Source organism: Echeneis naucrates, chromosome 1 (assembly GCF_900963305.1).
Source record: "Echeneis naucrates chromosome 1, fEcheNa1.1, whole genome shotgun sequence".
NCBI lineage: Eukaryota > Metazoa > Chordata > Actinopteri > Carangiformes > Echeneidae > Echeneis > Echeneis naucrates.
The window spans coordinates 11317929-11343926 of record NC_042511.1 but is presented as its reverse complement, the minus strand read 5'-3'; the positions used below and the strand labels follow the sequence as shown (position 1 = coordinate 11343926).

Genomic DNA, 25998 nt, shown 5'->3' with positions numbered 1-25998 from the left:
AGCTTGTTTGTTTCTGTATTGCCTCAGGCAGTGTGCCATCTTCTTATAGCTGTTCTACATGTTTTTGCTCTTCTTCAAAAATGATAGGTTTTTGAAAAAAAAAAAAATAGATATCAATTTTGTAACATTTAAAATTTGGGTTGCTTGTATTTTATCTTGCAAAAGAAGCATACTTGTCACTTTAAATAAATGAAATCATCAGTTTATTTCAATGATGGTATGTTTTAACCATAAAATAAGGGGTAATATATACAATATTAATCATTAGGTCAAATAATAATTTTTTGTTTCTGGAGTTTTAAATTAAATACATTAGATATAGTAACAGTTTGTATAGGATTATAATAAAAGCAAAGAATTACAATCATCTGTGTCTAAATCACGATTAAAACAACCTTGACATTGAGAGCCACATTTGGAGCTTTAATGCCTCCACATTAAATTTTTTAAGTCCTGCTTAAGTCTGAAAATTGTGAGGCTCTGATGACAGTTTCAGTTGGTTTTTCAGTCGTTTCAAATGAATTTAATGCATTTGTGTGGACTTTGATCAGATTAAAAGGAAAAGCGCGGTCTGCAAGGATATCTAGTCTTTAGGCTGTCCACATAAGGGAAAAGAAAAACACAACTAACAAGCGAACAAACAAAAAAACAAAAACTTTTTGATCCTTATAATGAGAGCAGGCTTCTTCATCTAACTTGTCCTCATTCACAGCTCTCCAGTACGCATCACAGACGGGTTTCTCAGAAATGTGATGGGATTCATTACAGCTATGCATTTTTCAGCTTGGTGCCAAACAATTATTATAGCCAACTTGGGTTCTAGCAAATAAAGTGCATACCCACAGGGGTAATGTACAGTAAAGCAGGTTGCACAGGGAGCCGATATATAATAAGCAAAATTACTGGCCTCCAAGGAATGGACAAACTGAGAACTCAACACCACATTGTTGATTACTTACAAAAGAATAGTCAGCCTGTGCATGCTGCTGCAATCAAGGCCAAATACAGAGCTTCATTTGTTGGGCATCTATTCAAAATCCATTTAGTCTGGAGCACACTGCCCAGTTCCCAATCACCACCAATCTGAAATAAACTAAAATTATCCAGTGCCAGCTTTTAGTCTTGATCATACAGAAGTCTCAGCATTACAGTACAGTTAAACAGCTACAAAGGGCTGAAGATATCTACATTCAAATGGATTCAACACCAAAATAAAGTAAAACAAACAAGCAAAAAAACAAAAACAAAAAACAAAACAGATATCCAATAAGATTATTGGCATCATCTGGCAGCACCAGGCCAGTACTTACCTCTGCTCAGCAAATAGAAAGAAGATGATCCACTGATTTAGGAGCCATTATAATCTGCATTAAGTGTCATTGACTGACAAGGTCCAGTTCTTCATTGAGAGTTAAAACAAGAAATAACAGGTAACTGACAGATTACAGTAGAGATCCCATAATCATTGCATGTCCATAAGGAGGGATACAGGGTAGGTGGTTTGGGGATCAACACCAGTGATATCTTGACGGATATTAAATGCTTAGCATGAATACAAAGGCATGTGTGAGGGCTTCAGTGACTTGGTTAAGGGTTTGGGGGCAAGCAGTGAAGAACATCCCTAGAAAACCGCCATCTTCACTGTGACTTGATGAGAGAAGAATTACAGGCAGCGCATACAAACACAGTTTCTCTCTGGGCCTCTGGAGCTGAAGAAGAAACAAAAACAAGAGAACGAAGAAAATGATCACTTGGAGAACAGAAGAGTAACGAGAGAGAGGTGAAAGTGATATAACATGATACAGCTCGTTTTCATTTTCCCCTCCCTACCTGTTGCACCCATGCAAGATCTCAGCACCTTAAAAGAACAGCATCGAGAGCAGAAGCTGTTGCCACAGTTACTGCAGTTCCTCTGCAAGAAGAAGAGACATAGTGAAAAGCTCAAGCCAGCAAAAAAGTAAGACAAAATGTGATGCCTAAATATATCCCAGATTTTTGTCACAAGTTTTCAGTCTCACCCTTTTCTTTAGCACTGAGAAGACAGCATTGCAGCTAGAACAGTTGCCTTTGGATACAGAGAAAGACAAGAGATGTAATGAAAAAGTCGCATCATAAAATCTAAAATAAAATGTGTCTGCCGTGAGGTTAGATATGAGAAAAAAAGAAAGACTCCCTAAAGGGCATTACAGGGAATGAAATCAGTGGATGAGTCAGAGCAGGCTGACCTGTGCTGGTGGTGGGGTATCGTTTACGCAGTTTCTCTGTCAGTTTGGACACCTTGCTGCGTATTGGTTCATTGCGGCTCAAGAGACCATTTTCAGAGATGGTGTCATACTCCGGGGCTCCAAGAGGCCCATCATCATCCTCCTGAGGTAGAGGGAGGAGGCGGAAGGAAAGAGAAAGAGAGAGGGGGATGAACAAAAAAAACAAAAAAAGCACTGTACAAACTGCTGAGCCATCTGGCTAAAATGAAATTAACTGAGTTCATTTCATGTTTGGCAAATAATTCAAGCAGAATGACAGAGACATACAGGGTGTAAAAATACATGCATTTACAGGAGAAATGTAAGAGTTGTCATTCACCTATTTGCCAAACATAAGAACATCATATCCCGCTACAGCTGAGAAAACAACCAGTATGAATGATTTTATCTTTCTAACACGCATAACAAGACACAACAAGTGTTGTTCAGACTACTAGGAGCACCTCGATGTTCCCTAAATAAGTTCTTAAATCGTCTTTTCTACATCTTCCTGGAGACCAAGAGCTGGGTAATCAGGTTAGTACAGCCTAATTCACTGAAAGACATGACTTCTTTCTCACAGGGCAGCACAGGAGGAACAAACGACAAGCTGAAGGAAAAAAATCCATTGATCTTCAACAGTCAATACTTTCAGGGACCATTCAATTTGATCACACAAAGAAGATCTACTCTCTTCACAGAAGTTATGGAATTGGCCAATCAAAACAAACAAACAAACACACACACCAAATGGTTTGAGGAGGGAAAAATTAGTGATGGGATTATTAAAAATGACAAATATAGGCCTGTTAATTATAGTGTTACATGTCACTATCTCCCAGCTATCACTATCATGGCAAGGGAACAATCACATTGTGTGTATGGAGGGGTGGATGGTCGGCACTGGGAAATCCACTTACCACTAAGACCAAAGGGGTTTCCTTATCAGGATGCAGAACAACACATGAGAACAATGTTAATCACAAACACTGATTTCCAGTGTGACTAGAAAGGAGCAAACCTGCATGCTTCAAAGAGCAAAGCAAGACCTGAACCATAAAAATCACCTGAGACATGCTTAAAAACACATGAAGTTGTTTTCCATGTGTTGGGTAGTTTTAGTTACGTGGGTGGCAGTGCACTAGTCTCTGGTAAGCACAAGGAGGCAAAACTCACCTGTAGGGAAACTGAATGTTCCTGATTTCAAAAGACAGCAGGAAAAGAAAAAAGGAGATAGAATGTTTTTTCCTCTCCACAAAGTGACTGCCAACTTCAACAACCATGCTTGACATTTGTAAATTGGAATGTGGAGAAAGACTGTGACGTCTTTGTTTTACTGAAAACAAAATATGGTTCTATTAATAATAGAGCAAATAGTTCAAATGTGCTTTCCATTTTCTTTCTAAGAGTTAGATGAGAAGAGCACTGTCATTCTATGTCTACAATATAAAAATGAATCTAGAGCTAAAAGACTGTTAGCTTAGTTTGGTAGAAAGACTGAAAACCTTTAAAAGTCACTAATTTAGAAATTATAGATAGTTTGTTTAATGGAAAAAACAAAGAAACCACAATGCACTCCCATATGCAATCCACAAATTGTTGTTTTTACTAAAGAAACATTATATATTAATTAAAGCCAGGCTGGCTAATTTACCTAGCTAACAACTACAACAGCATATTTTATTTATAGGACAGACACGTGAGTTGCGTATTTGCAGAAAAGCTTACAGAGTTACTGTCCAAGCTGTGATGCATTTCTTTCCTTGAGTTTCTTTTGTCATCAATCTAAGAAGAAATATATGTCCATTTTACTTATTTTATCACCTGACACTGTAAACACTGAGTGAAGGCAGCACATAACGATATTATGCCAACAGAGGTTAAGTGACATTTACCTCAATAGCATCCTTAAATTCATCATCAGGTTCTGCTTCCTCAGCCTCCTCCACACTTCCAGGGGACAGGTCCTGTCACCAAACACACACACACAGACACACAAACACTAGTTCATATACAAACACTGAGCCATGAACTAATAGATATAAATGATGCAACTGAACTGTCAAAAAATTTGAAAATGATATCCATTAGATATCCATGATATCCATTAGTGCAGTTTTCAGTTCACTGTTGCCCAGTTGTGAGTACTTACACCAGATGAAGTAATTTATCTGAGCCCTTGCTCACACCAGGAAAAGTGGTTCCATAGATGTGCAAAAACAAATCGATGCATGAATCTGTGTTTCCAGATAGATGCATGGGATAAACTAGACAAGAAGCTTATAGTCATGGCTAGTTTTAATGCAAATCACCACAGAGTCTATAAGTATTTAAGCCGAGACCGCAGACTTGTGTCCACAGTGCTCTTTTCTCTAACCTCCAGACTAGTTGGTGTGGGGGTCCTGTCTAGCGAGTTGCCTTGCTGCTGTTCCTCCCTCAAACCCTCTGCGGTCCTGGTCTGGCCAAAGTGGAAAAGCTTCACAAGGTCTGACAAAACTGGAAGCACAGGCAAAACAAGAGTGTCCGTCAGCTTTGCTTTCTTAAAAAAGTGTTGCTGCTTACCCTGGCTTCTTTAAGAGAGAATAAACTAACCTCTGTAGAAGTCCCTGTTCCAAAGGAATATGGTGGTGTTGAGCGCAGCGAGGACCCAGCCCACAGGAACAAAATAGAGCAGACACAGCACTATCAACATGCCTCCATAGAACCTGGAGTGAGATGTTAGAAACATCAGGTCACTCAAAAATCATGATATCTTTACAGCCATAATGTTAAGGGTTAACTACAGGACACAGCCCTAAGGACTACATATCTCTATTTTCACAAAATTGATTTTTATTTACAACTAACAAATATATGTATAAATGTTATAAATGCTAACATTGGCACAAATTGATGATTTTTTTGAGAAGTTGTCCTCAAGCAGAATATTATAAATGATCAATGACGACTGAGTAATGACTAGTTATGTGTATGTGTGTGTAAAGTCTGACCTCGATGATTTGGTGTGATTATCCCAGTAGAGGACCTTGTAAATAGCTTCTGCTGACTGACAGGCAGAGGACAGCATGTCATCCAGGTGTTTCAACCTAGTGAAGCAAAGAAACACATGCATTGCATATATATCATGAAAATTGTTTGAACATTTAAACTGGACGGGGTAACTAAATTATGTTTTCAATGTCAGGTCAATGTTTCTGTAAAGTTTCTTATCAACGTCAGATATTTAAGACAGTCACCAACATGGAGGGGAGGCTCACTCGGTGCTGTGGCATTCACTCCAAATGATTTTTATACCTCCACACCAATGTTGGCAAGAGCTGCAACATCTCCCAAAGAAACTGATTAGGTTTCAGTGTCAAGGTCATGTGACCTCAGAAAACCCAGTTCTGGCGTTGTGTTGCCAATATCGCTGTAACACCATGAAGGAATTCTTTATGTTTGGCAGAAATGTCCACTTGGACTCATAAGCTATCCGATTGGGCTTTGAAAGGCCAAGGACCAAAACACTTTCTAGCCATTGCTTCAGAGTTACATTGCTAATTTCTTATGCAATACTGGAGAATGGAGATGTAATCTGAAACTAGTATGACTGGCTGATGCAGACAACTACAGACTACAGACAACACTTAATCATCATTTCTTTAATAAAAAATAAATAAATAAAATCACTAAAACATATTACTTTTTCAAATTTTAGCATTTGAACATTATTTGCTTTCGGATTGTTGGTCAGAATAAACAAGACACTTCATGGTGCCTGTTTGTTTTTCCAAAAATTGCATTTTAAAAATATTGTATAGACATTGCATAGCCTCAAACATCAACAATTAGTAGGTTGAATTGCCAGCATATTTATAAATAATGAAAATACTCATTAGCTGATCCCCTGCAGCATCAGTCTTACAAGTCTTTTACTTCCAGCATGGCCTCCTGTTTGGTGAGATGCACTGTCTGCAGGTCTCTGCGGTGCACGGCATGATACCGCCTTTTCTGCAGCTCAGCTTCTGAGGCTCTGCCCCCACACCTGTCCTGCAGGTAACCCAAGGAAGCAGGCACAGACACTGCCACCACACCGACCGAGAACCAACCCACTGACACCAGAGGGGCAGACACAAGAACACAGTAAATCATTCATAAATGAGTCAAGTGTATTTTATAGCATCACAAAACAATCAATATTAGTGCTCAATGCCTTGCCTTACCTTCATTAATGGTGCAGAAGAAGATATTGAGGAATATACAGACAATGAATGAGCACAGGGGCATATTCCATCTGTGATAAACAAAAACAGAAGAGGCTGAAAACAATATAAATATGGCCTCTCGTCATTATTACACACAGCCAAAAGAAATTATCCTACGGTGCTCAAACACACCAGAGATACATGCACACACCCGAGGAGGAAGCGGCTCAGCTCCACTGCATCTGCAAGTGGTTCTAGAAACAGAATCATCCTCTTATAGGACACAACCATGTTGAGGAGGTCAAAGGTAGGTATACATCGGGGGCTCCCCAACTCAGAAGCGTCTGGAGACCCAGGGATCTCTTTTGATAACGTATGTACCAGCTCCCCCCGTTCCCCTGTGCCCAGTGGCGGGTCCTGGCATGCTCCAGCACTGTGCATCTTCTTTCCTGTTCATAGAGAAGAAAAGTTGCGTTTCATGAATTGATAGTATGAGTTAAAACCTTCCCTGACCTGCTAGAGTTCTTGCTCCCCAAAGAGTTATACTCTGGATGTCAGACCCTGTCCCCAGTAATTTTTCTGTTCCAAAAGACAGAGATAAGAGGGGAGACAGCAGGTAGCCTGTGGGCTGGTTCCAGATCATCTGGAGACCTCAGGAGACTGAAATGTACCCAGTCATTAAAAATCAATGTACCGTAATCTGAAAATTTTACTTTTGCTAATCTCTACTGGTGTAATTCCTCAACGAATTGCCAGTTATGTGAGAATCTACTGTGTGTCAGTAACTGCTGCAGCACCCCAACGGTGACAAGATACAACACATACTGGGCTGTCCAGGCAGCCATTCGTTATTTTGTGCCAAGGGTGGGGAAACAGGTTTAGATGGAATGAAAGCAGCATCTGAGGCCACAGGTAGGATCCTGGATCTCTATCAGCTGATAACCTGACAGCAGCAGGAAGTGGAAATGCCACAGTCAACTTCATCCAAATATTGTACAATGCAAAGTTTATTTAGATTCAGCCAGTACAAGCCAAGCAAGATGTGTGTTTATCTGTGCTACACGTGGTACTTAGCTTATCTGTCCAATAGAGATGAAAATTTACATGCCATTCAGGCTCCTGATCCATTTTGAGTGTTAATCCGAAATGAAGTGGAAATCACACACACATCAGCGAGTTTGGGCAGAGTGCAACACACTGAAATGTTAGTATAGACCTTTTTCAGCTTGATGCTGAGTTATCCTTAAAGCGAACTGGGTAGTATCCTAAGCTTTATAATCACGCAGAATGAAGCATTAAAAATCTTAGCTATAGCAGTGGTGAGAGAGAGAGAGAGAGAGAGAGAGAGAGAGAGAGAGAGTGAGAGTGTGTGTGTGTGTGTGAGTGAGTGAGTGAGTGTGAGAGAGAGAGAGAGAGAGAGAGAGGTTAAGATGCAACTATTTTAAGTTGCTCGTTGTTTCGTGCATTCTTCAAAACGGCTATTTTTGGTATCGTCACACAGAAAACCCTTACTGGGTGCTGTCAGCATGTTATTTCTAATAAATATCTTTACTGCTAACGCTTTTAACGTCTAACGTCATACCTACAATAAGCAATATCTCAGGAAAGCAGCGCTGCGACCTATGAGATGATGTCAAACAGGAAACTATGGGCGCTGCCTCCAGCCTAGCTAACATCGGCTGCCCGGTGTGAAGGAGGACACTTACACCGAGACGGGAGTCCAACAACGGCCACTTTCTGGGGCTCAGGCGAAACTAGCGACTTTTACGGACATCATCAGCCGACAGGACGGATGATTCTCCAAATCCAACCAACATGACAGCAGCCTGCTCTCCTGCGTAGACGTGGAGCAGTTCGTCGGCGGAGAAAGCCGTGAAGTGTTTGTTGTTTTATTTCGCTGTTAGCTTCGTTAGCTTCGCTAGCTCCGTCCGCTGCCGCGAGCGTCTGCATCCGCGTTTCATCCAGGCCGAGTAATTGATAGTAGAAAAGGGGTACGTGCCCAATACAATCGATCCCAGAGGAAGATAATCTTCCTCTATCGTGGCATGAAAAAGTTATTATAATCACTACCATACGGACCTAATATATTTCTACTGATCGTCACTGACAATTTAGTTTCAGTGTCCAGCTCGCAATACAGAGAGAAACAGAGCAGAGATAGAAAGAGACAGAATTATTGGAGATGGAGTCAGAAAATCAGAAACCTCAATACGTGATAAAATAAATACATATAAAATGCGTGATTCATTATACACACACAACTTACTTCCTCTTTTTCCTCACTAACACCCCCGAGTCAACAGACAGATGTGAGACGTGGATATATCCACTGGGACTCTGAAATGATTCAATTAAATCTTAATGAACTTTAGTCTCTGCTGTAAGTTCATAAGGACTTCATTATTTATTCACTCATTCATCTTCTACCGTTCCCGGGTTGTGGGGGGGTGCTGGAGTCAATCCCAGCACACTCTGGGTGAGGGGGGAGCCCCCCCAGTCCATCGCAGGGCCAACACACAGACCAACAACCACTCACACTCAGACCTGCGGACACTTTAGAGTGACCAGTTAACCCAAACATGTCTTTGGATGGTGGGAGGAAGCCCACACAGGCACGGGGAGAGCATGCAGACTCCAAAGCCTCGGGAACCGAACCCGCGACCGCAACATGGCAAACCACTATGCTGCCAACACAAGAACAAAAAAACTATTTTGTATCGTGTCATTGCCCGGGTGTGTTTAATGTATTCTTGCCCCAGTCAATTGAATAATATGGAGATAGAACAGCGTTGACTTTACAGATTTCACTGCTTGTGACTGAAAGCGATCAATTTAAAGCGACAATTTAAAACACAGTTCAGGTACACTGAGTTTCCTGTATGTGACAAACGATTTCGGTGATGGACATGCAGCAACGACCTGGTTTTGTCAAGTTTTAGAAGTAAGCGGAGCACAGAGTCAATTTCTGACCAACAAGTTTGCCCAGCCTTTGTTTAATCGATAACACTGTAGTTGGTATATAACCGCTAATCTGGGTTTATGATTTTGATATGGTCTTTGCTGCCCTCTGCTGGCAATCTGAATGACCGAAGTCTTTCCTCTACTTCGGTACTAAAGCAGATTCTCACAGTTGGACTTGGCTTTTTTTTTTTTTTTTTTTTAAATAAATATAAACTCAGTTCTCACACTCTTTGCTTTACTATCCCCTGTCAACCTAGAACACAGCTACATTGTCAGTGCAGCAGCACTGAATGTCTTGCAACTTTCTGAGCAATTTCCACACATTGGTTTGATCACATTATGTTCTATAGAGTGTGGTCCAAAAAGAAAAAAAAAAAAAGTACCTGAATGGATAACTGAAACAAACATCGAGAGAGAGAGAGAGAACAATGATTAAGAAACTGGCTGTCATTTTATAAAATAAACACTTTAAAACTGCAAAATTTTAAAAACCATAAATTTAATTTCAATAAGTAGTACTGTATGTAGCTATATATTTGACTGAGTATTCACATAGCTACAGTATCTGTACTTCTCTAGCAATGAAGACACTGATTATAAAACATTAAAATAAATCAAAAACAATTGCTTATTCAACAAAAATCATCTTGGTGTGATTCACTTGACAGCTCAAAAAAAAAAAAAAACAAAAAAAAAACAAAACATGAACTGATGTGATGCTGTTTCCTTGGTAAGAAACACCACCTGCTCATAAATATTACCTGCAATCTCAAAGAGAAAACATCACAAAAATGTGATAAGTCAGACAGGAGCGATGCTGTTACAGAACAGCCCCGTTAATAGATAAAAGCCAATGCTGAAATGTAGGAAATGCATTCTGGTGCTCAAACTTCAATAGCATTGTTTGCACTATTTCTTTTGTTTTTTTAAATGTGTTACTGTAATTCTGGCTATATAATAATAGATTTATATATTATATAAATTAGATGGGAGCATTTCATATAATCAGTTGGTTACAGCTCAAAAAAAAAAAAAAAAAAAAAAATATCCTGAATTTCTCAATACTGTGGAGTCCCACTTTTTTGTAGCTGCTCTCTGTGTGAACGCTGGTGGAATTTAAGGCCCCCGCAGTTTCTGAATGATTTTCCGCACTGTCCACAGACATAAGGCTTCTCTCCGGTGTGGATACGGAAGTGGCGAGTTAATGCACCAGAGTGACGGAAACATTTGGAGCACACCGAGCAGGTGTACGGTCTCTCTCCTGTGTGTATGCGAAGGTGTGTCTTGAGGTTCTCCATGCGGTTGAACTCTCGGTTGCACTCTGTGCAGCGGAAGGGACTGCAGCCTGGTGGGTAAAGCTGCAGTCTGGTCCTCTTGCCTCCTGATACAGGCTGCTGACAGCGCTGTTGGAGCTTCTGGGGGCACTGGCTGTAATGTCGCCGCAGTAAGCTGGGCAGGTGGAAGGTCTGACTGCAGGACTTACAGGTGTAGACATTGACGTTGTGGCCGAGGTTGCGGCTACCGCGGATATGAACTCCATAAATGTCTTTAGGGACTTCTGGGATGGGAGCTTGTTCTGCCATCTGGAAGAAAGGGAACTCTGAGGATAGAGATGGAAGATCTGGAGTTGGGGGAAGGCTTGTTGCCATGCTTGGTGGATGAACTGCGGGGGGGGGGGGAACAAAAAAAAAAAAATTAAAACAAGATGTTAAACTGGGAGAAAATCCTTAACACAGCAATTAAAACAAGATTAATTGTGCATTAAACATCTAGGCTCAAAGCAAACATCTGTATGCACAGCCCATACACAATCTATATTTAGGCACACTTAATTTACTTGAGGATAGTTTTTGATTTAATAGACTGCAATTCAGAATGTTGAGGATCATTATTGTTTAGCAGCCATATTGGACATCCTGGTGCTAAACAGTAGTGCCAGCAATTTTAGTCACCATGACATCCTGTTATCTAAATGCATTTTACAGCAAGTTTACCGTTCCCTTACCCTGAGCCAGCTGGGTGTGTGTGTCTTGGCTCTCAGTATCTGCCGGGTCTGACTCCCACTCCAACATCTTGGACTGGGCTGCCGAAATACACTCCAGGCCAAAACCCTCTACTTTGACCGGAGCTAAACACCAAGCTGAACCGTCTCTCTCATCATCCTCTGTGGCCTCCTGTTTCACTACGAACTGCTCCAAGGTGAACTTTTCATCAGGGCTAGGATGTGATGCCAAGTGAGGAGACTGACCTGCTGCGTCCTGACTTTCTACCTTCACACATTGAGGGAACGTCGCCTCTGTGACTTCTGTCAATGATAACACAGGGTGCTTGCATTGAACACTCAATACTAAAGAGCTAGATTTAGTTTCTAATTAAATGAATAGACACTGGGGAAAAAAAAAAAAAAAAAAAAAGTTTGAATTTATGAAATTTCTAAAAACCCTGTCATGAATGTGCAGTTTGTGCCTACATGAGGCTTCAATGGACGAAGACAGAAAACAACAAAAGCCACGCACCTTTTTTCCTGTCTTCCTCTGACAGACAAGCAGCGACGGCCTGCTGTGTGAGCTCATCTCCTGATCCCTGCTCTTCGCCTCGGCCCACTTGTTCATGTCGGGGGGGGCGCGTGCTGCTGCGCGCGGCTGTGGTCGACTGGCTTGTCACCTTTGACCCCTCTGCAGCCGCGCTCTTCTCCCACGCCGGGGTCGCCAATGACGTCATCGGAGGTGGGCTGAAACAGCTGATCTGCGCGCTTTGTGGCCGAGGGCTTTAACTTTGACCTGGCGGGGCTCTCACCGCTTTCCTTCATACGCCCGCAGTCCAACAGCGCCTCGGCTCTCTGCAGCCTCTCTTTAAGGGACTCGTTCTCCCGGCGGATCTCTTCATATCCAGCCCCGGCTGTCTGCCCCACCAGCTTCTTCACCTCCTGGACTGCGATCTGCACGGCCACTTCAAATGCCCCACGTATCGCCGCGACTAGCTCCTCCTGCAGCGACCCGGCAGCCTGAGCCGCGGCCCGAGTACTCACAGCCGGGCGGTCCACCATCGCGGCCGACTGCGGCTTCATGTTGCATTCAAAGGCTGAGCTCGATGGAGGATTGTTAAATACGTACAATTTCGAGGTGAAAAATCGCAGATTACGACAGTCCCTCCGCCCTGCAGCCCCTCGGCGAGAAGCAGCGCGTTTGTAAGCAAAGCGATGGGTTTTACTTCCGCCGACAGCTCCTGCCATCTACCGGACTGAGGCTGCGCACCATCGGTCAACTCAATGATCAAGTCAAACTAACTTTATTGCATTATCCAAAAAAAAAAAAAAAAAAGATAAATAACTGCAACATAGGATTTTGGTTTTTACAGACATTAAAGCCACATCCTTCAGATTGAGTCACGGCCTTTGTAATAGTCCAAGTGTGAGAGGATCCAGCCGGAAGGCCCCAGGATGGACAGGGTCAGCACACTCAGGGCCAACACGGACTCCTGTAGGACATGGACACCTTCACACCTTCAGTCTCCTCTCAACTCCCAAAATATGACGGTAACAATCAAATAAATGTCGAGCCACTGACAGAAATTAAATTTCATCTCACCGCTGCACCAACGTTGTTTTTCGGTGGTTTGCTGTGGATGTAAGTTGCTCTCTGTTGAATCATCGTTCCGGATCTCAGAGCAGAAGCCAGCCGAGACCTGATCAGCCCACACAGCTGTACACACATGTTTCACTTTGGTAAACGCCTGTCTGAGGCTGTATGGGAGGATCCGGGTCAAGGCTCTTTAAATCAGTTGGACTTCTACATACCTGCTAATTGATTTTAATTGGTTGCCTTCAGGTTCTATAGGAAAAAAGGCGATTTAATTTTGATGCATCTAATTGCATATGATTGATAAACAGCAAGTACATAAATTTGGATGATTATGGGTGGAAATTACCTTCAGCCTAAAGGCAACAGAGTGTGGATTACCTAAAAAGGAATACCTGGGACACTTCACCCCTTGTCCCTCAGCCAACTATATAAGGTAGGAAAGGGTAGGAAAACCTGGTGGCCAGTTATGTATAGAACCATTATATACGATCATAGATCAAAGATAACTGGAGAGGAACAGACACCAGAGGATTAATTTGCTCAGTTGACAGGATGTGAAAAAGTGCAGCTGAACTGGCAGTGAAAAGCTTCTGGATGCATTCCACTGTTCAAGTTCATCTAGTTCAACTAAACTTACCTAAAGGTCGAACACTACTAACAATGTGAGAGCTCCTTCTACTCCACTTGAATGACTTAATTCCATTAACGTCATGTGTAATCACTTAGGAAATCACAGACATAAGGCAGACTGTGCCAATTAATTTGAAGTAGCTGACTGGAGTCATGAGGAAAATGTTTCTCTATACACAGAAACCAAACAAAAGGTAAAGAAATATGTAAAGGAGTCTGTCCCAGGAGAATGATTAGATTGGCCTATATAAGTTATTATCTGGGTCCAAACTAAAACCACTAAATACTTCCAAGTATCCTGGTATTGATAACAGAAGAGACATCATGAATATGCAGTGGAAGTTGTAGTAGTTGTTACATGCTAAACATTAAAGGTTTTCCCTGTATAGCTTGAAATCAGAAATTGTCCTTAAATATGTTGGTACAGGAGTCTTCTCTCTAAAGGCCTCCGTCCTGTTTTTCCTCTTTTAACTACAGACTGGCTCCTGTTGTGAGGTGAGCACCTTGGAACTGACGTAAATAATGGATTACTCTTTGATTATTCCCCCCCCCCCGTGGCTCCAGGCACCACTGACGCACCAGTCGGAAGTGGGTCGGCTCAGCATTAGTGAGTGTGAAGGTTGTAGTCCACACGCTGGTCCGTTAAAAAGGTTGCCTGTACTGCATGCTTGGAGTTTTTCTCTGTCAAACTACAGAGGAAAAGGTAAGCATTCTCGTTGTAGCCAGTGTTTCCTATAGAGTGGGCTAAACCTGTTTTGTTGTAATAGACAACTGTAAATAATATCAGGCAGGAATTTATTTTTTTATGAGCCAGATTTATTTAATTGTTTTTTCAATATGAAACAAAAACCTTCGGATTTGTTTGTACATGAAAAAGGACTGATAAGATCACAGGGCAACATCTGGTTTCAATTCAGTTTTCTGTCTCTGCATATTAAAGTTGTCCATTGTGTCTCCTGAAGAAAAGCACAAATAAAAACATCACCAGCTGTTATTGAAGTAAGCAAGAGTGCAGTGCTTCAGTACCAACAATCAAACTATTTTAGACATTAATTAAAAGTCTTTTGTTTTTTTTGTTTTTTTTTCACTGGTCTATGATTTTTATGCTTTAAATGAACAATGAAGCGAGGAACTGACAATGAATGAAAATAATTGATTGTTGGAGCCTGAGTGGATTTGTACATGTGTCTCCCTTCACACTTGAGACCCATGAATAATGGGATTAGACTTTGTCTCAAAAGAAAGAGTGGCAGAGGTAACTAGGTTTTTTGGCTGCAGCCATGGAAATACGAGGGCTGAGACTTGAGCTTTGTTTTAGTTTGATCTCTTCTGTCTCCTTCCTGTCTCTTCCCCACTCATCTTACCTTTCTGTCAATATTGTCCCCCTCCTGTCCTATCAACAAGCAGAGGCTATCCACCCAATAAACATGGCAGAGGCCCCAGCATCCACCTCTACTGAGGATGGTCTGTCTGTGCAGTGGAAATTTACCAATCGACAGTGCAGAAAGTCTGGATGCTCCAACATCTTTTCTGGGGTCAACCTGCACCAACTGCACAGGCTGTTCAGAACAGCTGGAGACAGAGACGCTGAACATCGGGCGAAGCTGGTGTGGCAAGGAATGGATGCAGATATGGAGGGAGCAGAGGAAAAGGGGGAGGGAGAAGCGGAGGAGAGGCAAGCCGAGGCAGGACTTGCCCAGGCCATGGTGGGACTCAGAGTCAGAACGAGGAATAAAGCAGGCATTAGAGTGGAGGGACACAGAGACCACAAGTGGCTCAGAGCATCAGGATATCTCAGGTAAGTGACAGTGTCCAATGGCAAAAGACCAGAAGAAAGTGAAGAAAGAATGTTAAAAGTCTAGCCGAGGAGTTAAAAAGAAAGTTAGACATTCCCTGAATTCCCTCTCTTTAATAGCAAAGTCGTTTTCTATTGTGTCCCCTTATTAATGATGACAAAACCTCATCAGTTTAACTTGATGTCCGAATCCCATCTCCACCCAAAAAAAATTGCAGTGTGCAAATTGCCTAACAAACTCAGCAAGATCTCATGAGACTGCCATACTCTCTCCGCCCACAATTACACACACACACACAATGCTTTCGACATTCCTCACTGAGATGAAATTAGATTTGTTGGGGGAGTAGGCAAGTGCCACAAAATGGTAAAGTGGCGATGTGAGTCAGAGTGGTTTATTCATCACAATGCAGAATTTTGTTGCCATATTGTCATGAATATAAACTTACAGAAACATTCATGGTCCCAAGAGGATATATGCAAATGACTTCAGCGATAGTCTGATTTTACCTGCATGAAGTTAAAAATGTCTGGTTTTATGTGTTTTCATTGGAACATAAAAAGTGTTGTCTTGTATGAATACAAAACTATATTCCCATCAGCCCTTAGTGGCCAGTGCAAATGAGCAGAAAGACACTCTAAGAGGGTGAACTCTATATTTAGCACACTAATGTTAGAGTTAGACCTACTAGCTGGGCTAAAGAGTCACACCTGACTGGGAAAAGCTTCAATATCATCCAGTTGTATTTCTTCAACATTATGCAGTGGGTTAACACTCTCCTTTAACATACATTTGAGTAGAGTTTTGTCCCACATGCCTTAAACCTGATTGGCTATTAGTCATCACAGTTAAGTGCCATCCTGCTGAAGTAAAAACCAATGACCAAGGTACAGGGATTGATATAATGGTATAATGTGCAAATTCATCTACTAATTGATTATTCTTCAGGACACCCATCATGAGTTTCAGAGTTCAACCTTTGCTGTGAAAACAAAGGATTGACAAAACAATTTCTTCTCCAACTCTATTTAGCTGTAGCTTTTGATATTCAGTGTTGATACTCAAATTTTGACTTGAAAATGGATTTTAAAAGTTAATGCAATGTAATTTTGCATGGGAAATTATAACTAAGTCATCTAATAGCCCTGTAATAATTTAAATAAAGCCCAAACCATTATTTCTCTGCACTTCAGGATTGAAGAACCTTTATCCAGCTACACTGTTGAGGATGAGGACAACCAGGTGCCAGGTCTAGGAGAATTCCTCTTGCCGACTGAAGAAGACATCCCAGAGAACCCAAATCCATTCAAATCCTCCTCATGGAGGTGGGGTGCTGCAAGGCTTGACAGTGCTAAAGACTCTGAACGCTACCTTCACCGCATCCTCCACTAAAAGGGATTGGAGTTTGGAAAAACAAGGCTGGTTCTGTAAGAACACCGGACAGACTTTATTCCTACTTTTAGCACCTTCTGTTGGACTCCAGTGCAAAACACATAATTGAGCTCTGCTAAACTTGCTTGGGGATTAGTCCAACTATTGTACATACAATTAAAACACAGGCATGTTGCCTGTAAATTAGCACAATCAACCAGAAATGTATGTGTATGTACCTTTTGAACTGTTACAGCAGGAAGCAGTCTTAGTCCTGAGTTTAAGGTACGTCATCATGGAAACTATATTGTGGTGCTGCATTACATGTTAATTATTTTTTAGCACAATTTTTGGTATCCAGATTTCTCAGGGGAGCATTTAACTTCAGTTTCTTCACCAGTCAGTTACTATGTCTGCCTGCAATTTGAGAAGGAAGTTACTGTACTGAAAAAACTGGAAACAATGCAAATGAGGATTGATTATAGTACTTAAAAATATTATAATATATAATAATATACTAAAAATATAAAAATGCAAAGATTTGATTGGCTACAAGAATTATTGTTGTGCTACAGCATTTCCAAAATTGCCTCAACTGCAGTATATTTGAACAGAACAGAGTAAAGCCTTTGAAGTAAGAATTTTTTATATTTGTGTTGTGTGATTGACTGTAAACAGTTCATTCTTTATTAATGGCATATGTTTTAATTATAATCTATCATTAAATATTACATACAAATTATACAGTGCATTGCAACAATACATTTCATGTCAGTTCAGTACAGCAGGAAGTTACGTCGTTGTTTAACTAGGTCCACCCCAAGCGCCATAAAATTTGCAAAAATTGATGAGGCTGAAACAAACAGGAGCTTTTGTACCGGCAATCTCCAACCCCCCTTCATCCTCTGCCAGTTTGCAGATGGATATTTTTGTCTTTTTCAACAATGATTCGACTCATCAGTGTAAGGGGGCAAATTAAGTGAGCCACATATATTAACCTCATCAGAACAGTTTTATTGTTTTACCCTGCTTTCAAACATCTGTGTCCGCTTTCCAACATCACCCCAGATGACTTCGAATCTAAACGGCCCTGTGAAGTGAATAACTGAAAAACCCGTTTATGTGGTTTGTGTTCACTGTGTAAAGATGAGTTACCCAGTTCCTGAATCTTTAAGACTTTACCACAATGAACACTTCTCTTTTGGTAAAAACTACAACACTGTTCTTGACAAGTTTGATGCTTTCACGGGCTGCATGCTCTTCACTGCACTGTGAGGGAATATGCAGGTGAATATTAAAAAGGCAGACTGGTTTTGAAAAGAAAAGAAAAAAAACAAAACAAAACAAAAACAGAATACAAGGAATGCAACAGCTCCCACCCAAAAACATAAGGTATGAGAGGTTTTGGACTTGTGTGCACGTGTGTGAGCAAATATGATGAGTGTCAGAAATCTCTCTTTCTAGCAGGAAGGTACAGAATCTTCACCATCTAGGCATGAGACTCTTTGACATCCACTCAAGGCACATGGCAATGAGCAAAGATGTTGTGAAATTCTTCCTCTTTTAGCCTGGTCTCTCCACCACCCGCTCTCTGAGCCAAAATCTCCATGAGAGGCGGGCAGCGTGACGATCATATCCATATTCAGGACAAAAAAACCTGCACCCTCAGCTCACATTTCTTTCCCCGCTCCGGCTACCTGCTGTTCCCCTTTTAATTCTTTGCTGCTCCGTTCCTACCACCAGGTGAAGAAAGGTCTTCTGCTTTGAAAACTTTGTGTGTAGGACTCACTGTTAGCTCTCTGAGGCGCTCTGGCTGTTTCGACGATTACTGGGGGCATCTGGACCAACTGGAGGGGTGTTTTACTATCTTTTAGTGCTTGGCACAGATTCAGAATCTTAATGTGAAAAGGGTTACAGAAAAAGTATGTCAAGACAAAAACTTGATTAAATGCTTTAAAACAAACAGAATAATTAATGAAGATAGTTAGTTTTATGACAAATGGATAAAAACATGGTACAAACAGTTTAACTTATTAAGTATAACTTCCCTTATTTGGTTTCAGTTTTAGGTTTCATTTTCTAGACAGGTATTTTTAATAGAGAGAAAAGAAAACTTACCTGGCCCCTCATTACAGCTACTTGTCTATGAAATTGTCCTCTGTCAAAACCGGGATCTTTCTACGACACACAAATGATGAAACATGTATGAGTCATCCTCCTTCCATCTTGCATTCCCCCTTAACTCAATGTCATCCAACTCTGAGCTGGATTCTCAGATTTCTCTCTATGCTCCACATACATACTGCTGAAGACTTAATCCAAGTCCATCCTTACCTTGAATAGCTCATAGAGGTCCTCTTCTAGGTCCTTGATGAAATTTGGGTCAGCGAGTTTGGGAAGGACTAGCTCTCGGATTTCCTGTGAGAAGGGAACTTTTGCCTGGGAAAGCCACGCCCAGTAGAAGGGGTCTGGTGATTGGACAATGAAACTGTGTTTTAACTATTATATACTGTATATATGGTGACTTCACAGCTGATCCATCCATAGAATTGTTTGAGAAAATGTTACATATTTAAATACACTCCAATTAATAATTGTACAAAAATGGAAACGTAGATAACAGAGATATATAGACTGTAGCAGAGATAAAACTGTTTCCCTCAACACAGCGAAGAAGAAAAGAAGAAATGGTATTTCTGCAAAGTCATGGACTACATCCTGCCGAGGCCAAGAAGTAGTTTAGGTGCTTACAGGCTCGCCAGGAGTCCGGATGTTTGAGGGGGAAGGCAAGGCCGTTGTCTATAGCTGCCAGCTTAATAATGGGATCCTTTACTACCACCCAGTCTGTGTCCTGCAGAGAAGGCATGATAGTACAGATAGGTATTCCATTTCAGCTTTATTTTTCATAAAAAAAAAGACAGATTGTGGACAAAACATTCAGCATTCATTCAGCTATAGCAAATCAAAATTTTAAATGCCAGGTAAAGACTTTTAAAATCTGCATGTGTGTGTTTCCTCACCCTGTTCCCTACAGGATCCATTGGACAGTCGTACTTCAGCAGCCAGTTGTCATTCCCCCTGTCTGCAAAGCCAAGAAAGTTCAAGACTGTCAGTCAACATCTTATCCAGTGGTGGATGAAATACTATGATCTTTTGAAGTATTTCAGCAGATTGAGGGCAATCAACTGCACAGGAATCTGTCACAATACTGCTCAGCTATTAGCCAGATGTAAGCAGTTCACGCTAAATACTGTATATGTCTTATTTATGCTGTAAGTTAACTCCATTTGATTCCAGTAAGCTGCTTAAGCATGTTTTTAGTACTGCTATTATTTCTCCCAGTGAGCTGGGGTTAGGGTTCAATATGAACCTACACTTTATTGTTTGAAAACAAAAAACAATGTATCGTATTTGAGAAAATGAGCATATGTAAATTCTCGATCTGAACTTCTACAACGACAACTGTGAGATAAATGTGGTGCAGAAAAGGTGTTAAGTAGAAGAGGTACAAGTAACCTAAAATCCAAAATCGTTCCTACCTTACTTCAATTACAATAGTTCAATAAATGTTTAACTTTCAACCATTGAACTGTAAAAAATTTATACATAATCTAATTAAGTAATTAAAATTCTAATATGACATTTCCAAAATTGACGCTTTAGGACAATGAACACGTGCCTGTATTCCTGATAATATAGTCGAGAATGACCAGTCGTTCAAACTGCAGTTGGAGCTGACGATTGGTGTTTTCAGGCAAAGGCTCAGCTTCAAATCTCCGCAGCCAGAAATCTGCATCTTTGTATCCATCAACAAAGAGCTGGAAGGAACCAACCTGGTGGAAGTAAAACAGATTGAAATGTTTCAGTTACACACAGTAACATTGTGTTTTACACTGTGACAAGTTAAGAAGAAAGATTGTCCCCAAAAGTCACACAAATTGACTTGTACTAGATGTGTTAACTTTGACAGGACAGCCCAGAGCAGCTACTGAACAGACCCTGTGAAGAGACGGTTTTCATAACAGTTGTTTCCAACATCAAGAATAGACTTTGGACCTTGGTGTATTTTTGGCATTCATGTCAATTGCAGGCCAAACATAGAGATTGTGACGGGAAAATCTTGTTTGCAGCACTAAAGCAACAGTTGATGCCACATATGAATTGGTTATTCATCACCAATATCAAAAATGTTTCCATTTGCAAACAAAGTTATTCAGAGAAAAATCCAGACATAACCTAAAGTCAAAGCAGACAAGACACATAACTCCTGAAGTTCACTGACCATCAACTAATATGTGTGAACTTTTCCTTTGGCGGCCACAGGCTGAATTGTGGATTAGTGAGGGATAACACTTAGAAATGAATCACTGTACGAAACCATTAGTGTAATAAAGGTCTGTTAGATTACCTTGGGTGGCAGCCCAATCCTGTGGAAGCGCTGTCCCACTTTAGGCACCTTCTCCAGGGCTAGCCTTTTTCCTCGAGACTTGACCCGGTCTATGGCACTGTAGTTGAATGTTTCACTAGCCAGGTACACCACCTAAAGGGCAGAGGACACATTAGGCAAGGGAAAATATGCTCTATTAATGTTGTAGTACCACTGTGTGTGTGTGTGTTTAAACCTTGGTCCTAGGAACAATGTTGAGCTCCAGTTTCTGATCAACCAGGCTGGCTCCGGCCTCTGACAGGTAACCCTGGTTCAGTACCAGACAGTCACGGCCAAAACAGCAGGGACAGCACAGTTTCTGAAGCCACTTAGTCCACTTGGGGTTCAGCTGGCCATAAGGCTCTTCATTTTTGGGTTTGAACACGCCGATAATCTTCTGTGGAGGGAGAATATGAGGGGAAGCTAAGAATGAAGTGCAGATAAAGAGGTTCAGAATTGGGGCATTTAAGAATGGAATAAAAAAAGAGTTACAGAACAGTTTGGTTGTAGAAGAGAAAATAAAAAAAATATATAATTAAAAACGACAATATTTTACTTTGTGAAACTGAAACTGAGAATGAAATACACAGAGCATTGATGGGAAGATAGCTTAAGGTACTGGAGTAATTTTAAATGAAACTTTCTAACAGCAAAAACTTGTCACAACTGAAATCCACTGCATTTTCAATGAAGTGACTGTCCACAGCCATTGCACGCTGTAGAAAAAGAAACTCCAACTCTTTTTTTATTAAAAAGATACATGCAAAAAGATTTCAGAACAGCGTAACTTCAGAGTTGTATACATAAAATCACAAGATGCATTGTGCAAGTATGACACACAAATTACAACATGAAATCGTGTCATAGAAAAGAATTATATCCTCACACGAGTGAGCACATGACTACTAAGCACACTGGTGACCAACTAAAGAAACTGGAGGGTTGGGGGGCAAAAGGAAATGGTCACTGGACAAAACCTCACAAAATGAGCCCGGAATACTGCAAGTGGTACATGAAAGACAAGGATGATCTTGTCTTGAACATTGCACAAGATAGAAATGAAATGAGTGAGGATCCAGACACTTCCTTTTATTTTTGTGGATTGAACATAACGCAGAGCACACAAGGACATGGTGGGAGGAGCATCTGTAAATTACCCAAGACATTTATAAGTTGACTCCAGCAGTGCCTGTCAAACTTTATTGTCATTAACCTGGCTTGATTAGAATAAATACGGAGATGTCATAAATGTTGACAAATGAGATCAAATACGGATATATTTATTTGTCATGACAGTGTAAAAATTCTAAATGCACTTGCAAAGGCTGAAATTAATCAGACGTGTGCTCAAACTTATATTTGATCAGATGCTGAAGACTTTGTTCCTGCACCGAGATATACAATAAGGTATATCCAGGGTAAATCCATTTGAATTAATGGATGACAAATCATGTCAACAGATGGATCAAGAAGCCATAAAAATACTAAAATGTTAATGTAAATACTGATCATCCTTTTATATTAATTTTAAACAGCATAGTTATAAATCCGCAAATGTGACAAATTGTTTACATATCTCTGATTAGACACATTGTGTCATACAAAAATCACAGGTACAATCTGGCTCTGGCCTCCTATATGGTCAGTTAAACCATAGAGCCATTTAAAGGGGTCTAGAGAACCGTATGTAACTGTGACCGGTGTCACAGGATGAATGTTATGGATTATATACTTTTATCCAAACACAATTTTTTTTCTCATCTCTTAGAAGCTTGGTTTTATTTTGGCACTGTTGTTGTATGCTTTTATGCTGTGCACATAGGCTGAAGACAGCTGTACACCTTGTTGGATAATAAATTCCCATTTGCAATTAATTTTTCTCCAAGAAAACTGAATGTTTATTCAATTTGGTGCCTACTTTGTTTGCCTGCCTTAGCCTATTTGCCAAGTCATCACGGGCTACTTGGAAGAGGCCTTTCCCAGGAGCGACTATGACTTTCGTCAAAGCACTTTTGCCTTCATCCATACTTCTCCTGAGCATCACACAGTCAACATGTAACAACAGAGGGTGAGTTATCAGCTGCTCCTCTTACCCCCTGTGAGTCTTTCACAAAATAGCTGCCACTGGATCCCTGGTAGATCCTCTCCGGGTAGATCCCTTCTTCTATGGCTCGCTCGGCCTTTCGGATGATCTCTCTGAACTCGGGATCCTCCGGGAACTCGTTCCTATGAGGCTCCCGTGGCGAACTTCCGCGGTCCCGGTCCAGCAGCGGCTGTCTCTCCCGGCTGCGCCCCGGACTGCCGGCCGGGATGCGCACCACGGAGCCCGGCGTGCTTCCAAAGGCGCCCCGCGGGCTGGTGGGCTCTGTGGGACCGTAGCTGAAATCGCCGGAGTCCCGTAGCGGAGAGACAAGCGGACTCGTCTCGTCCATGTTTCTGGGGGTTGACGAAGAGTTTGTGAGGTCTGGAGGTAGAAGGAGACGGCGAAAGACGGTGAAATAAAGCAGGACGTTTGTTTTGTTGACTGGTATGGACGCTGGCTAACGAAGGGGGGGGGGGGTCAGATGACTGTCAGCTTCCGGGGGAAGGCGGGACCAGTTGAGTATTTTGATTTTTAACCAACCAGCGTCCAGCACCTGTCGTCAACAGTCTAATACCCGGCGCTGATTGGACAGGAGCATTCCACGGACGGGGTGCACGTGAGTGCGCAGTTACAATTTGATACCCTATTGGCCAGCCTGCACGTCCGCCATATTGGAGAGGTCAAGTTCCACTGACAAATCATAACTACAGACATACGCTACAAATATCCTGCACTTTATTATATTCTATTGTTTTTGACATGCATCAACAGCTGCTGTTTCCACATTAAAATTTATACTGTGAAAACTGTTGATTTCTATTTATTTATTTTTTCTCTTTCTTACTAAACAACAAAGTTTGCAGATACGATAAATGTGTACAGTGAAGGATTACAGGAAATATTGTTTTAAGTTCAACGTGCACCTCCTGATCAGTAAAAGCAAGGAGACCAGTTGAAGAAGTCCGCTGAAGCTGCATAATCAGTGTCAGTTTGCCATGTTTGGGAGTGTTGGGGTCTTAGGAGAGGAGGTGTTAGTCTTTAAAAGAACTTTGATAGACACAGAGAGAGGCCCCTGCTCTCACAACACTGATAGAATTACCTCTGACAATGAAAGTATTCACCATTACACACTCAGACACCATTTCGAGAGTCTTAACATTGATGTTACCACCATCCATTCCCACTAATCAATGACAATAATCAATGGTGAATGGATCAATTATATCACACTGGCTCAAACTGCACTGAAACAGTATGTCAGCTGATTTTAGTTGAAGCAATCCTAACAAATGTCAGCATCTCAAGGCTCATGTCAAAAGAAAATAACATCTGAGGCCACCAGGGGGTGCTGAGGGGTGATGAGGGGAAATGTGGCCCCAAGTTGCCACATCAGCATCCAGGAGAATGCAGCTACAGGTCCAAGCTGGAAAAATATACAGATGCAGTCCTTTAAGAAGTGGCTCGTTGGTCTAGGGGTATGATTCTCGCTTAGGGTGCGAGAGGTCCCGGGTTCAAATCCCGGACGAGCCCTCTTTTTGATCCCTGGGGATCACAAAAATCCAAATGTAGTTTCTAGTGGACTTCCTACAGCTGTACTCTAACATTTTAGTCATAATAGAGGAAGAAATATGTCTGTAGCAGTTATAAAAAGCATGCAAAGAAAGACACGAAAGCTTTTATTTATACCAGCTGTATAAATTGACCTTGTCTGTAATGAGCCGCATTGGAAATCTCATTTGCTTTTATGAGTTGAATATGAAAAAAAAAAAAAAAAGTAATATTAAAGCAAAACTACATTATATGCATGGATGTCTCATTTGAATCAACTCACTCTCTCACACTTGCTCCCATAAGAAACATTCTTTGATTGGGTCTACTTACAATTATATTGTCTATAAGTTTGGTAAATAGTAGTATTAATATTTGCATTAGTTTTGCCATAAACACCAGTGTATTTGTGTTGTATTAGTTCTTATATGTTGTATTTCTGACTGAGGGAAAACCTATTTTTTCTTACTCTCACTGGGAGTGAGAAGACTGATAATATGACAGTAACATGCAGTAACTATGTGTTGTTGTTGTTGTTGTTTTTTTTCATTTAAAATAAATGATCCAGAGCCAAATCTGTTTGATTTAGTAACAATGAAGGATGATGTATGAGCCCAGATAAGAATTGTTTTGATTAAAACAAAGGAAGATGAGTGTTGTGCTGCAAATGCTTAACAGTGAGTTGAAATTTCCTAGGGCCACATTAATTTAATGAACTAAGTTTTATCTTCCTTTGTTCCCATCATGGACAGCATTCCTTATTCACTTCTAAAAAATGCTCAATTTTGGCAACTTCCTTTCTTCCCTTTAAGGTCAAAGGTCTTAGGCTTAGTTCAGTCATTAAGGAGATGTAACTTCTGATACAGTCACTCTCCCATAGCTGGGGAATACAAAGTAATGTCTAACCTCCATAAGGTTCATAGAAGTTCTTCAGCTAAAACTGAAAATGAAAAGCTAAATCTTTCTGAACTTTCCAATAACAGCACATTTTGTATTTGTGTTAGAATTCCAAGTTCAATGTACAAAGCATCATATGTGAAGTAGAGTGTGAAGCTAATTAAATAACGCAGAAGTTGTTTTTGACAGGTCATTATCTGATCGTGTGTATAGAAGAATGCTTTCCATCTGCTGCTGTGCTCAGGCCATTCTGGTTTGTTCCAGTCGACGCATCAGCA

The 25998-nt window shown here is 41.0% G+C and overlaps 3 protein-coding genes, 1 non-coding gene and 1 pseudogene across 9 annotated transcripts; 2 read left to right on the top strand and 3 right to left on the bottom strand.

The window, feature by feature from the left end:
- Positions 1-192: 192 nt before the first annotated feature.
- On the bottom strand, positions 193-8403 carry zfyve27 (zinc finger, FYVE domain containing 27). 4 transcript variants are annotated; one of them, XM_029511435.1, is made up of 14 exons: positions 8134-8403; positions 6639-6876; positions 6446-6516; positions 6148-6334; positions 5234-5329; positions 4836-4948; positions 4621-4739; positions 4139-4210; positions 3972-4028; positions 3420-3440; positions 2226-2367; positions 2019-2065; positions 1831-1912; positions 193-1709 (listed from the first exon to the last, which is right to left on the bottom strand). In XM_029511435.1, exons 2-14 carry the CDS (start codon positions 6866-6868, stop codon positions 1639-1641), a joined length of 1308 nt encoding a protein of 435 aa, XP_029367295.1. In that variant the 5' UTR covers positions 6869-6876; positions 8134-8403; the 3' UTR covers positions 193-1638. The 4 variants fall into 4 exon arrangements, with proteins under 4 accessions (XP_029367295.1, XP_029367321.1, XP_029367304.1 ...); XM_029511461.1 differs by lacking the exon at positions 3972-4028 and adding an exon at positions 3164-3184; XM_029511444.1 differs by lacking the exon at positions 3420-3440.
- A 1464-nt stretch (positions 8404-9867) lies between these two features.
- On the bottom strand, positions 9868-12598 carry LOC115047299 (zinc finger protein 317-like; annotated as a pseudogene).
- Positions 11395-17502, top strand: avpi1 (arginine vasopressin induced 1). 3 transcript variants are annotated; one of them, XM_029508104.1, is made up of 4 exons: positions 11395-12923; positions 14077-14206; positions 15007-15397; positions 16589-17502. In XM_029508104.1, the coding sequence occupies exons 2-4, from the start codon at positions 14122-14124 to the stop codon at positions 16785-16787; spliced, it is 675 nt and encodes a 224-aa protein (XP_029363964.1). In that variant the 5' UTR covers positions 11395-12923; positions 14077-14121; the 3' UTR covers positions 16788-17502. The 3 variants fall into 3 exon arrangements, with proteins under 3 accessions (XP_029363964.1, XP_029363957.1, XP_029363972.1); XM_029508097.1 differs by having other exon boundaries at positions 14077-14302; XM_029508112.1 differs by lacking the exons at positions 11395-12923; positions 14077-14206 and having other exon boundaries at positions 14971-15397.
- pi4k2a (phosphatidylinositol 4-kinase type 2 alpha) lies at positions 17424-23734 on the bottom strand. Its single transcript, XM_029508084.1, has 9 exons — positions 23286-23734; positions 21389-21589; positions 21175-21306; positions 20446-20599; positions 19787-19848; positions 19518-19617; positions 19101-19234; positions 18885-18944; positions 17424-18661 (listed from the first exon to the last, which is right to left on the bottom strand). Exons 1-9 carry the CDS (start codon positions 23622-23624, stop codon positions 18500-18502), a joined length of 1344 nt encoding a protein of 447 aa, XP_029363944.1. The 5' UTR covers positions 23625-23734; the 3' UTR covers positions 17424-18499.
- Positions 23735-24733: 999 nt separating this feature from the next.
- Positions 24734-24805, top strand: trnap-agg (transfer RNA proline (anticodon AGG)). The gene has a single exon. It is a non-coding gene; the product is annotated as a tRNA-Pro (tRNA).
- Positions 24806-25998: the final 1193 nt, after the last annotated feature.